Source organism: Coregonus clupeaformis, chromosome 30 (assembly GCF_020615455.1).
Source record: "Coregonus clupeaformis isolate EN_2021a chromosome 30, ASM2061545v1, whole genome shotgun sequence".
Classification (NCBI taxonomy): Eukaryota; Metazoa; Chordata; class Actinopteri; order Salmoniformes; family Salmonidae; genus Coregonus; species Coregonus clupeaformis.
In genome coordinates, this window is record NC_059221.1 from 31,947,292 (window position 1) to 31,962,534 (window position 15,243).

The following is a 15,243-nucleotide window of genomic DNA, read 5'->3' on the forward strand; positions in this document are numbered from 1 at the left end:
TCTGGGGGGTTCATGCCCGGCTTTGCCACCCCGTAGAGCCGGCACTGGAGAGGGGTGAGGAGATAAGAGGGGAGAGGAGAGAGGGGAGAGGAGAGAGGAAAGAGAAGAGAGCGGTGAGGGAAGATGAGAAAGGGTAGAACGCAAAGAGGGGAAAGAAAAGAGATGAGAGGAACGAGCCAGAGGAGAAAGAGGAAACAGGGAATTTGCAGTGTAAGTTGGAATGTGTATATTAGTAACCCAACACCAGACAGTCAGTGATGCTTCCTCCCATTTTATTAAACCAGTTTTGAATACCAGCCTTCTCAGCTCTCAATAAATAGTCCTCTTAAATAAGGTAGACTTTACAGCAGAGGATAGAAAAACAGACCATCCTAAAATGACCTGGCACACAGGTACACATATCTATCTCTCTCAATCCCCCCTTCTTTCTCTTACTTTTGTTTTTCTGAAACCCTCTGTATTATTGCTTCTCCATGACTTGTGTGCCACTTTTTTAAGCCACCTTATAAACAGAGCTATATGAATGCAAATGTTTTTTGTTTTTTTCTGAAGATAACTATTCATTTTTTATTTGCTATTTGAGTCCAATACACCAGTGTGCATATGACATCAGAGCACCATTAAGACAATGTTTGGGATATGGAGAGGAAAGGACAGAGTTGTTTCCCATGACAAGACTGTAGTGATAGGTCCAAACTGATGATAGATTTAACACCGTTACTGTGCAGGGCAAATAACTGAAAGAGAGAGAGAGAGCGAGAGAGAGAGCGAGAGAGAGAGAGAGAGAGAGAGAGAGAGAGAGAGAGAGAGAGAGAGAGAGAGAGAGAGAGAGAGAGAGGGAGAGCGGAAGATCGGGAGAGAGAGAGCGAGCGAGCGAGAGAGGTGTGTTTGTGCTATACTGTATGATGAGTGGGACACAATGTAAAGAGTTGCATAACATACAGTACATGTAGACACTGGAGTACACAGAAGAAACATTGAACCTACCCTTAACATTCCCAACAATAGGAAATAAATACACTTCTCTTTGTTTGAAAAACTATTTACACATTATTGTACATGAAGAGTCCATAGAGCATCCACACTTCCTATAGCCTTGTCTTTCAGTCATAAAAAGCATACAAAAACATAATAGATCTAAAAAAAACACCTTGAACTACACAGAAAACACATTGACATGAACAAAAGATTGTTGACTGTGTATTACTATACAATCACTGCTTAAAAATGTCTCATACACAGTAGAAAGCACAGAAAGTGTGTGTGTGTGTGTGTGTATTTGACCGTGTGTGTGTGTGTGTTCCAGGTTGGACTGAATAATCATGATTGTCTGCCAGTCCTCATGTAGCTCCCATCCAGCAGCACAGCAAGGCACTCTGGGACGTGTAGTCCATTCATGTGTCCATTCAAGTGAATCTGGGGAAGAAAGTCTCTAGATGAAAATGACGTGCGTTGAGGGATATTTAGATGCAGGAATGTGTGTGTGTTGTGAGGGTTGAGAGGTTGGCTGTAGTCTAATGGCAGCCACAGGCTCTGACCACCATGTTGCGGTACTTCTTGAGGATAACATTGGAGCTGTCGTCAAAGTAGAGCACTGAGATGGCATGGAGCTGGGTGGGGGCACAGCAGGGCTTAGGAATAGTGTCTGGGTTTATCAGGTGGACCTGCACGGGGGGAGAGACAGGTGGGGGTTGGAGTAAGGGAGACTCTGAACTGATAACATGTCAATGCATTTGTCTTTGTGTTGATGCTCTCTAGTATATTGACTGAATTCATGATAATATTCTTGGAGGGTACTCACTAGTGTCTGCACGATGGCGTGGTTAGTGGCGTTCATGTAGGAGTTGAGAGGGAAGGCACACTCTCCTTCACAGTAGTAAGCTGCATAGCCCTCTGGAGCTATGATCCAGTCCTGAGAAAGAGAGAAAGAGAGAGAGAGAGAGAGAGAGAGAGAGAGAGAGAGAGAGAGAGAGAGAGAGAGAGAGAGAGAGAGAGAGAGAGAGAGAGAATTGAAATTGAATTGAATTGAATTGAGAGAGAGAGAGAGAGAGAGAGAGAGAGAGAGAGAGAGAGAGAGAGAGAGAGAGAGAGAGAGAGAGAGAGAGAGAGAGAGAGAGAGAGAGAGAGAGAGAGCGAGAGAGAGAGAGAGAGAGGGGGGGTGAGACAAAGGGAAAGAGGGATAGAGAGAAGGTGGATAAAGAGAGAAAGAGAGTCACACAGTTATCCTTCATGTGATTGTGTGATCAGCATGTGATGCATGCCACAGTAGTCACGGTAGTCTCATTAGTAACAACAAGCTTCCTGGTTCTAAACTCAGAACTCCTTGTGAACTGTGGAGCCCTAGTAAGGCGATAAATCTGCCCCTTTCCTTAGCATATCCCACTGTTTACCCAGCTGTTGTAATGGATATCATGGACAACAGTTAGAACTGTAGATCACTTTGGATTTAGGTCTCTGCTAAGAAAATACATTAGTGAGGACAGGGAGGGAAAGAGCGGGGACAGAGTGTTAAAGAGGGAGAAAATAGGAGTGGTGAGGAAGAGATAAGTGTGGGAGCGAGTGAGAAAAAGGGATAGATATTAAGGGGGAGAGAGGATAAAAGAAAAGGAGAAAGGGGGAGAGATAGAGGAATGTGTGGAGTGCACACGGTACCTGCCACCCCAGGTCTCTGAAGCTGACATAGAGCTCGTGTTTCTTGCACGCCTGCTTCTGATCAGCACTGCTGTTCTCTGAGGGAGAGAGGGAGAGAGAGAGAGAGAGAGAGAGAGAGAGAGAGAGAGAGAGAGAGAGAGAGAGAGAGAGAGAGAGAGAGAGAGAGAGAGAGAGAGAGAGAGAGAGAGAGAGAGAGAGAGAGAGAGAGAGAGAGAGAGAATGAAAGAAAGAAAGAAAGAAATGGAGAGATAAAGAGGAGAGTAAAACATAACAATATTATTGCATGGAAACATGTAACCTTACTGTACATGATTTAGGGATAGTTCCATGTGCCCTCTGTATCATCTGAATTGTGGGGCTACCACAGAGAGAGGACAAAGAGTCTTAACCCATCTCTTTCACCACTCCGTTCTATTTCATCTCTTTTTCTTTCTCTCCCTCCCTCCCTCTGGTACCCGTACCCTCAGGGGTTCTGTGGAACATACATCTGTTCCAGTCATTGGGATTGGGAATGATCAGGAACGACTGGTTCTCATCAGCTCACACACACACAGTGCAGATGTGCTCTGCCCCAAACGTGGTACCTGCCTTTGCTCCATGCCGTGTTCTTGGCCCTGTCTGTCCACTCCGTGAGGCTCTTGTATTTGAAGCCAAGGCATTAAGACATGGTTCACTTGCCGAATTTGGCCCACGGGTGATTTTATTTGGCCCCCCAAGTTATCTGAGCTAAAAAAACATCTTCCTCTTTCTTATTAATTGTTAGAAATAAAAACACTGTAAAAACACGAGCAAATCAACTCCAATTTATTTTAATTTTGGAAATCTGTTCCAAAGTATTCCCACACATAATAGAAAGATATAAACTCAGTTTATTAGGTACACACCGTTCATGAAAATGGTTCACTCCTACAGTCACGTGGCCGTGGCTTGCTATATAAAGCAGGCAGACAGGCATTGAGGCATTCAGTTACTCTTCGATTGAACATTAGATGGGCAAAGCGAGTGACCTAAGCGACTTTGAGCATGGTATGAACGTCGCGCCGGTTCCAGTATCTCCGAAATGGCCGGCCTCCTGGGCTTTTCACGCACGACAGTAGGGTTTACCAAGAATGGTGCGACTAGGGCTGTTACGGTGACAGAATTAGTCAAATTCCACATGACCGTTTAGTCACGGTATTTAGGCTTCTCCAAGCTCTGATGCTGCTGTTAGTCAGTAGTAGCCTATCAAATATGCTAACTGCCTGGTACTTAGCACTCTATTGTCCCTCTAATCACTCTGACATCAATGCAAATGTATTTGAAAATCTAATCAAACACTGAGCTCATGTTGAGCAACATCTCTATAGGCTATGGCCAGGGTTTCCCAAACTCGGTACTGGGGCCCCCCCTGGGTTCACGTTTTGGCTTTTGCCCTAGTACTACACAGCTGATTCAAATAATCAAAGATTGATGATGAGTTGATTATTTGAATCAGCTGTGTAGTGCTAGGGCAAAAACCAAAATGTGCACCCAGGGGAGACCCCAGGACCGAGTTTGGGAAACCCAGGGCTATGCAATTGCTATAGGCTATGCAATTGCTATAGACTATGCAATTGCGTGAGAAAACAGATTGATGTTCTCTATTAAAAAGAGGAGGATCCCATCAGCTAGGCCTACTATATTTATTTCTAAACTTTCCTAATATTAAGCACATTGCTTCTCTTTACAATAGGAGTATAGCCTACCTGGCTGGCATGAAAATGAACCACGGGAAAAGTGTCCTCCATTAGCTATTTAAGTGCATATATGTTTCGAGACAGGTTCTGTCACGGATTCAGCCGAGGCTGCTCCTCGGTGGGAGAGAGGTGGTTATCCTACACCTCCTCCAACTACACAACCACCCACACCGCTGTCCACCCCTTCGTCACCTGGGTCCAATGGGATTCGGCTCTCGCTCCCTAGGGATACGAGAGCGTGTCCGCCCTCATCTCCTGTCTGTCGGGGAGAGCGCTCGAGTGGGCCAACGCCGAGTGGGGAGCCAGGTAGAGCTCCTGTCCACGTCAGGGGTGGAGATGGAGATTGACCGCATTTCGGCCGTGCGTAATTGGCCGACTCCAACCACGGTTAAGGAGGTGCATGATTCTTAGGGTTTGCCAACTACTACCGGAGGTTTATCCGGGGCTTTGGTCAGGTAGCGGCTCCCATTACCTCCTTGCTGAGGGGGGGACCGGTGCGACTGCAGTGGTCAGCCGAGGCGGACAGGGCGTTTGGTCACCTGAAGGACCTGTTTACCTCGGCTCCAGTGCTGGCTCATCCGTATCCCTCTTTAGCATTCACAGTAGAGGTGGACGCATCCGAGGCTGGGATAGGAGCTGTACTGTCTCAGCGCTCGGGTACACCACCAAAACTCAACTCCGCCCCTGTGCTTTCTTTTCGAAGAAGCTCAGCCCGGCAGAGCGCAACTATGATGTGGGGGACCGGGAGCTGTTAGCTGTGGTGAAAGCTCTGAAAGTGTGGAGGCATTGGCTTGAGGGGGCTAAACACCCTTTTCTCATTTTGACTGACCACCGCAATCTGGAGTACATCCGGGCGGCGAGGAGATTGAACCCTCGCCAGGCAAGGTGGGCCATGTTTTTCACTCGTTTTGTGTTCACCCTTTCTTACAGACCAGGTTCCCAGAACGCTAAGGCAGACGCCCTGTCCCGACTGTATGACACAGAGGAGAGGTCCATTGAGCCCACTCCCATACTTCCGGCGTCGTGTCTGGTTGCACCGGTGGTGTGGGAGGTTGATGCGGACATCGAGCGGGCATAACGTACAGAGCCCACTCCCCCCCAGTGTCCAGAGGGTCGTATGTACGTGCCGTTAGAGGTCCACGATCGATTGATCTATTGGGCTCACACGTCACCCTCCTCTGGTCATCCTGGCATCGGTCGGACAGTGCACTGTCTTAGTGGGAAATACTGGTGGCCCACTTTAGCCAAGGACGTGAGGGTTTATGTTTCCTCCTGCTCGGTGTGCGCTCAGTGTAAGGCACCTAGACACCTGCCCAGAGGGAAATCACAACCCCTACCCGTTCCACAATGGCCGGGGTCCCGCCTATCGGTGGATTTTGTTACGGACCTTCCCCCGTCACAAGGGAACACCACAATCCTGGTCGTTGTGGATCGGTTTTCTAAGTCCTGCCGTCTCATTCCTATGCCCGGTCTCCCTACGGCCCTACAGACTGCGGAGGCCCTATTTACACACGTCTTCCGGCACTACCGGGTACCTGAGGATATTGTATCTGATCGGGGTCCCCAGTTCACCTCAAGGGTCTGGAGGGCGTTCATGGAACGTCTGGGGATCTCAGTCAGCCTGACCTCAGGTTTTCACCCCGAGAGTAATGGGCAGGTGGAGAGAGTGAACCAGGATGTGGGTAGGTTTCTGCGGTCCTATTTCCAGGACCGGCCGGGGGAGTGGTCAGATTTTATCCCCTGGGTAGAGCTGGCCCAAAACTCCCTCCGCCACTCCTCTACTAACCTTTCTCCATTTTAGTGTGTGTTAGGTTATCAGCCGGTCCTGGCACCTTGGCATCAGAGCCAGATCGAGGCACCTGCGGTGGAGGAGTGGTTTCGGCGCTCGGAAGAGACCTGGAACGCTGCCCATGTACGCCTGCAACGGGCCATCAGGCAACAGAAGGCGAGCGCTGACCGCCACCGCAGTGAGGCTCCGGTGTATGCACTGGGGGACCGGGTCTGGCTCTCGACCCGAAACCTGCCCCTTCGCCTGCCCTGCCGGAAGCTGGGTCGGCGGTTTGTGGGGCCATTTAAAGTCCTGAGGAGATTGAACGAGGTTTGTTATAGGTTACAGCTTCCTCCTAAGTATCGTATTAACCCCTCGTTCCATGTGTCTCTCCTCAGGCCGGTGGTAGCTGGTCCACTCCAGGAGTCGGAGGTACGGGAGGTTCCTCCGCCCCCACTGGACATCAAGGGGGAACTGGCGTACTCGGTCCGTTCCATCCTGGATTCGAGGCGTCGGGTGGGGGGCCTGCAGTATCTCGTGGAGTGGGAGGGGTACGGTCCAGAGGAACGGTGCTGGGTCCCTATGAGGGACATCCTTGATCCCTCCATGTTGAGGGATTTCCACCATCGTCATCCAAATCGGCCTGCGACGCGTCCTCCTGGCCGTCCCCGAGGCCGGTGTCGGCGCACGGCTGAAGCCGCGCGTCAAGGGGGGGGGTACTGTCACGGATTCAGCCGAGGCTGCTCCTCCTCCTTGCTCGGGCAGGCTTCGACTTTCATCGTCGCTGGAGTACTAGCTGCTACCGATCTATGTTTCTGTGTTCTACTTGTTTTGTCTTTATTGTTCACACCTGGTTCCCATTATGTATTGATTTCTTCCCTATTTAACCCTCTGGCTCCCACTGTGTTTTGTGCGTGTTTGTTCATGTTTGGTTGTCGTCTGGTGAGCGGGTTTGTTCCTCCCTGCGTGGAGGTTATGTAATGTACGTTACCTACGAGTAAAGTACGTTTTCGATTAGCTCTGTGTCTTGCGCCTGACTTCGTCCTACCGCATCACACTGACCTCCTGACCGGTTCATGATAATTGTCCATTCTAAATCAAAACAAATTTCACACATATATTATTTAGTATATGTAAAGACAAGATTCATTCAAGAATAGTGTGATGGGTGACAATATTAGCCTATCACTTGTGAATGATATATTATCAGTTGTGAATAATGCCCAGCTTAAGGCAAACAGTGCATGCTTTTTCCCCGACTTTTTCAAATCATAGTCGCACACCTCATGTAGCCTAGCCCATAGGTCTATAAGTATTGATAAAGTTTGTATCACAACTAAAGTGGCCAAATAACTTCTTAAAATGAAGGACATTAACCCGCTTTACAACAGCAATACATATGCAGCGCGTGAGTTTCAAGTTTGGGGAAGATCATTTTCACCATAAATATGCTCCTTTATAATAAAAGCATTACATGCATTATCAAATTTGTGGTCACTTCTTAGAATGGTGTCTTCCTGTTAATGGAACATGTGTGCTTATAGCCTACTGCCGTGTGCGCATTGCTGTGCTTATAATGTGAAGAAATAGCAAAATAGTTTATCAACATTTTAAGTTAAACGTTCTCATCTGTTGTGTCAGGCTCATTGCTTAAAATGTGGTCCTCTGTAGCTCAGCTGGTAGAGCATGGTGCTTGGAACGCCAAGGTAGTGGGTTCGATCCCCGGGACCACCCATACACAAAAATGTATGCACGCATGACTGTAAGTCGCTTTGGATAAAAGCGTCTGCTAAATGGCATATTATTATATTATTATTGAAACAGGTTTTTTGATGCTAGTGGTTGTATTAATGTGGGATCTATCGCATCCCAAAACTGTCCCAGACTGTGTTTGGAATATTTATTTCTCGCACAGAATAGAATAGGTGAACTTTTGTACTATGGGGGATAGCAGATTGACATAGGCTAGTGCTTTTGCTGTTCGTTAGGCCTTCTCATCTTGTTGGCTGACGAAAAGTTAATGTGGACAGTTCTTCCATATCTTCAATATGCGCCTCGGAATTGGATAAGGACGAAACACAGTTGCGTCCCCGATGTGTCTGTCTTCACTTGTAGCCTGTGAGAAAGACCCGAGCAGGTGATGGAGAGCCATATGAGTGAGAGGTGCTTTGGCATGCAGCCGGGAGAAGGGAATTATAATTATTATATGCAGCCCAAGGGCACAACTGCCACTGGCCACAAAAGGCATGGATTCCTTTAGGGGGCATTCGGCCACACAAAGGGGATGCCACCAATTTGAAGCATTATCAAGTGCTTGTCAAATTGTGAATGAGAGACTGATGAAGTGTGTACAGCCTGCGCAAGAAACAAAGCAGAGCTCATGCCTTTCATGCAACTTTTTTCAAATCATCATTAGAGTCTCACCATGCAGCCTTAGAATGTATTAAAAATCAAAACATATACCCCAACGTTTGTATCACAACTAAAGTTACATTAATAACTCTAAATTAAGCATATAGGAGTAACTGTTTCTTTGTTAACTGCTCAACACAGAATAGTCGCATGTGCAAACTGTGCAAACATGTGCAAACTGGAAACCACATATCCTGAGGTCACATTTATTGTAGCTGGGGATTTTAACAAAGCAAATTTGAGGAAAACGCTACCCAAGTTCTATCAACACATTGACTGTAGTACTCGCTTAGGAAAAACACTACACCACTGCTACTCGCCTTTTCGAGATACCTACAAGGCCCTCCCCCGCCCTCCCTTCGGCAAATCAGATCACGACTCAATTTTGCTCCTCCCTTCCTATAGTCAGAAACTCAAACAGGAAGTACCCGTGCTAAGGTCTATTCAATGCTGGTCTGACCAATCGGTATCCATGCTTCAAGATTGTTTTTATCACCCGGACTGGGATATGTTCCGGGTAGCCTCTGAGAATAACATTGAAGTTTACACTGACACGGAGACTGAGTTCATCAGGAAGTGTATAGGGGATGTTGTTCCCACGGTGACTATTTAAACCTACCCAAACCAGAAACCGTGGATCGATGGCAGTTTTCGCGCAACACTGAAAGGGCGAACCACCACATTTAACTATGGCAAGGTGACTGGGAATATGGTTGATTACTAACAGTGTAGTTATTCCCTCCGTAAGGCAATCAAACAGGCAACACGTCAGTACAGAGACAAAGTGGAGTCGCAATTCACTGGCTCAGACACGAGACGTATGTGGCAGGGTCTACAGAAAATCATGGATTACAAAGGGAAAACACAGACGTCTTGCTACCAGACAAGCTAAACACCTTCTTCGCCCGCTTTGAGGATAACACAAAGCCACTGACGCGGTCCGCTCCCAAGGACTGTGGGCTCACGTTCTCCGTGGCCAACGTGAGTAAGACATTTAAGCGTGTTAACCCTCGCAAGGCTGCCGGCCCAGACGGCATCCCTAGCCGCGGCCTCAGAGCATGCGCAGATCAGCTGGCTAGAGTATATTCAATCTCTCCCTATCCCAGTCTGCGGTCCCCACTTGCTTTAAGATGTCCACCATTGTTCCTGTTCCCAAGAAAGCAAAGGTAACTGAACTAAATTACTATCCCCCCATAGCACTCACTTCTGTCATCATGAAGTGCTTTGAGAGGCTAGTTAAGGATCATATCACCTCTATCTTACCTGACACCCTAGACCCACTTCAATTTGCTTACCGCCCCAATAGATCCACAGACGATGCAATCGCCATCGCACTGCCCTATCCCATCTGGACAAGAGGAATACCTACGTCAGAATGCTGTTCATTGACTATAGCTCAGCCTTCAACACCATAGTACCCTCCAAGCTCATCATTAAGCTTGGGGCCCTGGGTCTGAACCCCGCCCTGTGCAACTGGGTCCTGGACTTCCTGACGGGCCAGCCTCTAGGTGGTGAAGGTAGGAAACAACACCTCCACTTCGCTGATCCTCAACACAGGGACCCCACAACGGTGCGTGCTCAGCCCCCTCCTGTCTTGGCCAACAATGACGAGACAGCCTACAGGGAGGAGGTGAGGGCGCCAGGAAAATAACCTCTCCCTCAACATCAACAAAATGAAGGAGCTGATCGTGGACTTCAGGAAACAGCAGAGGGAGCACACCCCTATCCACATCAACGGGACCGCAGTGGAGAAGGTGGAAAGCTTCAAGTTCCTAGGCGTACACATCACTGACCATCTGAAATGGTCCACCCACACAGACAGTGTGGTGAAGAAGGCGCAACAGCGCCTCTTCAACCTCAGGAGGCTGAAGAAATTTGGCTTGGCCCCTAAGACCCTCAGAAACTTTTACAGATACACAATTGAGAGCATCCTGTTGGGCTGTATCACCGCCTGGCACGGCAACTGCACTGCCTGCAACCGCAGGGCTCTCCAGAGGGTGGTGTGGTCTGCCCAACGCATCACCGGGGGCACACTGCCTGCCCTCCAGGACACCTACACAGCACCCAATGTCACAGGAAGGCCAAAAAGATCATCAAGAACATCAACCACCCGAGCCACGGCCTGTTCACCCCACTATCATCCAGAAGACAAGGTCAGTACAGGTGCATCAAAGCTGGGACCGAGAGACTGAATAACAGCTTCTATCTCAAGGCCATCAGACTGTTAAATAGCCATCACTAGCCGGCTACCACCCAGTTACTCAACCCTGCACCTTAGAGGCTGCTGCCCTATTTACAGTGGGGGAAAAAAGTATTTAGTCAGCCACCAATTGTGCAAGTTCTCCCACTTAAAAAGATGAGAGAGGCCTGTAGTTTTCATCATAGGTACACGTGAACTATGACAGACAACATGAGAAAAAGAAATCCAGAAAATCACATTGTAGGATTTTTTATGAATTTATTTGCAAATTATGGTGGAAAATAAGTATTTGGTCATTAACAAAAGTTTCTCAATACTTTGTTATATACCCTTTGTTGGCAATGACACAGGTCAAACGTTTTCTGTAAGTCTTCACAAGGTTTTCACACACTGTTGCTGGTATTTTGGCCCATTCCTCCATGCAGATCTCCTCTAGAGCAGTGATGTTTTGGGGCTGTCGCTGGGCAACACAGACTTTCAACTCCCTCCAAAGATTTTATATGGGGTTGAGATCTGGAGACTGGCTAGGCCACTCCAGGACCTTGAAATGCTTCTTACGAAGCCACTCCTTCGTTGCCCGGGTGGTGTGTTTGGGATCATTGTCATGCTGAAAGACCCAGCCACGTTTCATCTTCAATGCCCTTGCTGATGGAAGGAGGTTTTCACTCAAAATCTCACGATACATGGCCCCATTCATTCTTTCCTTTACACAGATCAGTCGTCCTGGTCCCTTTGCAGACAAACAGCCCCAAAGCATGATGTTTCCACCCCCATGCTTCACAGTAGGTATGGTGTTCTTTGGATGCAATTCAGCATTCTTTGTCCTCCAAACATGACGAGTTGAGTTTTTACCAAAAAGTTTCATCTGACCATATGACATTCTCCCAATCCTCTTCTAGATCATCCAAATGGATCATCCAAATGCACTCTAGCAAACTTCAGACGGGCCTGGACATGTACTGGCTTAAGCAGGGGGACACGTCTGGCACTGCAGGATTTGAGTCCCTGGCGGCATGGTGTGTTACTGATGGTAGGCTTTGTTACTTTGGTCCCAGCTCTCTGCAGGTCATTCACTAGGTCCCCCCGTGTGGTTCTGGGATTTTTGCTCACCGTTCTTGTGATCATTTTGACCCCACGGGGTGAGATCTTGCGTGGAGCCCCAGATCGAGGGAGATTATCAGTGGTCTTGTATGTCTTCCATTTCCTAATAATTGCTCCCACAGTTGATTTCTTCAAACCAAGCTGCTTACCTATTGCAGATTCAGTCTTCCCAGCCTGGTGCAGGTCTACAATTTTGTTTCTGGTGTCCTTTGACAGCTCTTTGGTCTTGGCCATAGTGGAGTTTGGAGTGTGACTGTTTGAGGTTGTGGACAGGTGTCTTTTATACTGATAACAAGTTCAAACAGGTGCCATTAATACAGGTAACGAGTGGAGGACAGACGAGCCTCTTAAAGAAGAAGTTACAGGTCTGTGAGAGTCAGAAATCTTGCTTGTTTGTAGGTGACCAAATACTTATTTTCTGCAATAATTTGCAAATAAATTCATTAAAAATCCTACAATGTGATTTTCTGGAAAAAAAATTCTCAATTTGTCTGTCATAGTTGACGTGTACCTATGATGAAAATTACAGGCCTCTCTCATCTTTTTAAGTGTGACAACTTGCACAATTGGTGGCTGACTAAATACTTTTTTCCCCCACTGTACATAGACATGGAATCACTGGCCACTTTAATAATGGAACACCAGTCACTTTAATAATGTTTAGATACTGCTTTACTCGTCTCATATGTATATACTGTATTCTATTCTACTGTATTTTAGTCAATGCCACTCCGACATTGCTCGTCTTAATATTTATATATTTCTTAATTCCATTCTTTTACTTTTAGATTTGTGTATTGTTGTGAATTGTTAGATACTACTGCACTGTTGGAGCTAGGAACACAAGCATGTCACTACACCCACAATAACATCTGCTAAATTTGTGTATGTGACCAATACAATTTGATTTGATTTGATTTGCGCACTCACTCAAATCTTTTGGAGAAAGTATCCTTTCTATTTTATTTAGCTATGTTAAATATTATTCTTCATACTATAAAATAATATAAAATAATGCCACGGAATTCTAAGCAAATATTGTCTGCTAAATGAACTAGTGTAGTCCAGAGCCATATGGCATAGCCAGATCAGGGCCTAACATAAGGACAACTCAGAGTATGCTATTCTGTGCTTCTGAAATAGACTACATTTTCTTCATATCTTGTTTCTTTAGACCTGTCAAAAAAATGTTTTATTTATTGTGATGGTGTAGGCTATATTACATTGATTTATTAGACTTTTTTTAATGTAGATGTTCCAAAGGTCTGCATCAGTGGCTTGTAGGCTATGCGTGGAAGCCAGGAGATGCTAAATGTGTTTATGTTAATTAACGGTCAATTACCGTGAGACCGGCAGTTATTTCATGTCCACCACAGCGTCGCACCATGAAACAAACAAAAAACATCCAGTCAGCGGCAGTCCTGCGGGCGAAAACAGCTCGTTGATGAGAGGTTGAAGGAGAATAGCAAGCTAATAGGCAGGCCACAAACAGGTAAATAACGGTGCAGTAAAACAGTGGTGTGCAGAACGGCATCTCGGGAACACACAATTTGTCGGGCCTTGTCACGGATGGGCTATTGCAGCAGATGACCACACCAGGTTCCACCCCTAACAGCTAAAAACAACAAGAAAAAGCTCCAGTAGTTACGCGATCACCAACACTGGTCAATTTGCGGTCTGCAAATTATTTGAAATTATGTTCCGGCCCCCTCACCATCCACTCAAGAAGAAATCAGCCCACAGCTGAATCTAGTTGATGATCCCTGGCCTAGGCTATTTTCCTATCCAGTCCCAATCCCTCTGAAATCCAAAATCTGTACTCCTGTCTCGCATGAAAATTAAAACTTTATTCTGTAATCCATAGGTTGAAGTATCAAAGTATGTCTCTCACCTATGCATGTCAAAATACCGCTATAACATTTCCCCCGCTTGCTGTACTTGCTGCCCATTTGAGCGCTTCTGTAGAAAATGTGTGATCAACAAACAGAGTTTGGTCCCCGTTAAGATACCTTGATATTTAAACTATTTCCACTCTTCATCTCCCAGTTATTCATGATCTGATCTGCCATATTCAAGATATTCTGTCATTTGTTGAAAGAGGTTATCTAGCAAGCTTAGCAACTTTGGTAATTTGGCTTTTGTTTGACTGCATTACAAAGTTTGTATGATTCGACAATGCTATAGCCTACTTGGGTGCGCTCTGTTCGTCCTGAGTGGGCCCTGTGTCAAGATAGTCTACTGCTGAAATGCACTGAATTAATTGAGGAACATGATAACATTCTGAATTTATGAATGGCCTTTTTCGCAATTCACAGTAATGTCATCATGTAAATGGAAATCAAAAATAGTTGCTCTATCATTACAATATAGTACTTACATTTGCTCTGAAATCTTTACATAGTGGCACAGCCAAGCCGACAAGTTGGGGGAGCGCCTCTTTTATTTGGGGAGAACCCTGGCATAGTGACAGTGGCGGTCGGGGGCGTTTAAGATTTTATGAGCATTTTTTTTATTACAGCATATTGGATGACTGTCATTCACATTCCATTCGATTAAACATTGATAGGTTTAGGCGAATATGATACTCAAATGTTCCTTATATCCATCATGAGGTTGCTACTACCTAGCCTACGAATTAAAGTTTATAACGTATGTGCACAGGTCTAGTTACAAATTGGAGTAATCAAGGTGACAGACACATTCAATACCGCCTTGCGACTCTTGGCTGCATATAGCTGATCTAGGGTGTAATCAATCATTAGTCCAAACAGTTCAAACAAGAGTTTCTATTGGACAAATTCAGGTAGGTTTATTGCCGTTTTGTTCCGTTTGCTTCCATTTATTAAGAAAGGTTTGTCAACAGAATCGGCTAAATGAATACACCCCTGATCACCCGCACACACAGTTCACTTTCATAGCAGCCACATACAAACAGCATCATCACTTTGCTCATTGTATAATTATTTCTCACATAGCACAATTGGCCCAGCGTCGTCCGGGTTTGGCCGATGTAGGCTGTCATTGTAAATAAGTATTTGTTCTTAACTGACTTGCCTAGTTAAATAAAGGTAACATTTAATTTTTTTTAAATCTATGCGTTCTCCTCTCACCTTTTCCCTTCGCTTGTGGACTTCAGTGCACAACACAACAGCTGTCTGTGACCAGGGGCAAATAACCTTTCCAAGCCAAACCTTTATACCATGAACGCTAAACGATACATACAGCCTACATCGTTGTAACCACGTCATAGTCAACATAGCTACTAGAACTAACGCGTTAGTATACCCATTACAATCACGCAGTACAGCGTACAGCAAGCAGTTTAGCAGTTACACCGGCTGGCCCCGGTGGCAATAAATCACTAAAACCGAAAGCTTACTTGACTTGGAAGAGTT

The 15,243-nt window shown here is 46.2% G+C and overlaps 1 protein-coding gene across 1 annotated transcript in view; it reads right to left on the minus strand.

Moving 5' to 3' along the window:
- Positions 1-809: 809 nt before the first annotated feature.
- Positions 810-15,243, minus strand: part of LOC121546541 (bone morphogenetic protein 7-like) — a 57,668-nt gene continuing 43,234 nt past the window's right edge. Inside the window, exons 5-7 of the mRNA XM_041857794.2 lie at positions 2,653-2,729; positions 1,802-1,912; positions 810-1,664 (exon numbers count right to left, since the gene is read on the minus strand). Of these exons, the coding sequence (XP_041713728.1) occupies positions 1,515-1,664; positions 1,802-1,912; positions 2,653-2,729 (338 nt within the window). The 3' untranslated portion in view covers positions 810-1,514. The remainder of the gene's footprint in view (positions 1,665-1,801; positions 1,913-2,652; positions 2,730-15,243) is intronic.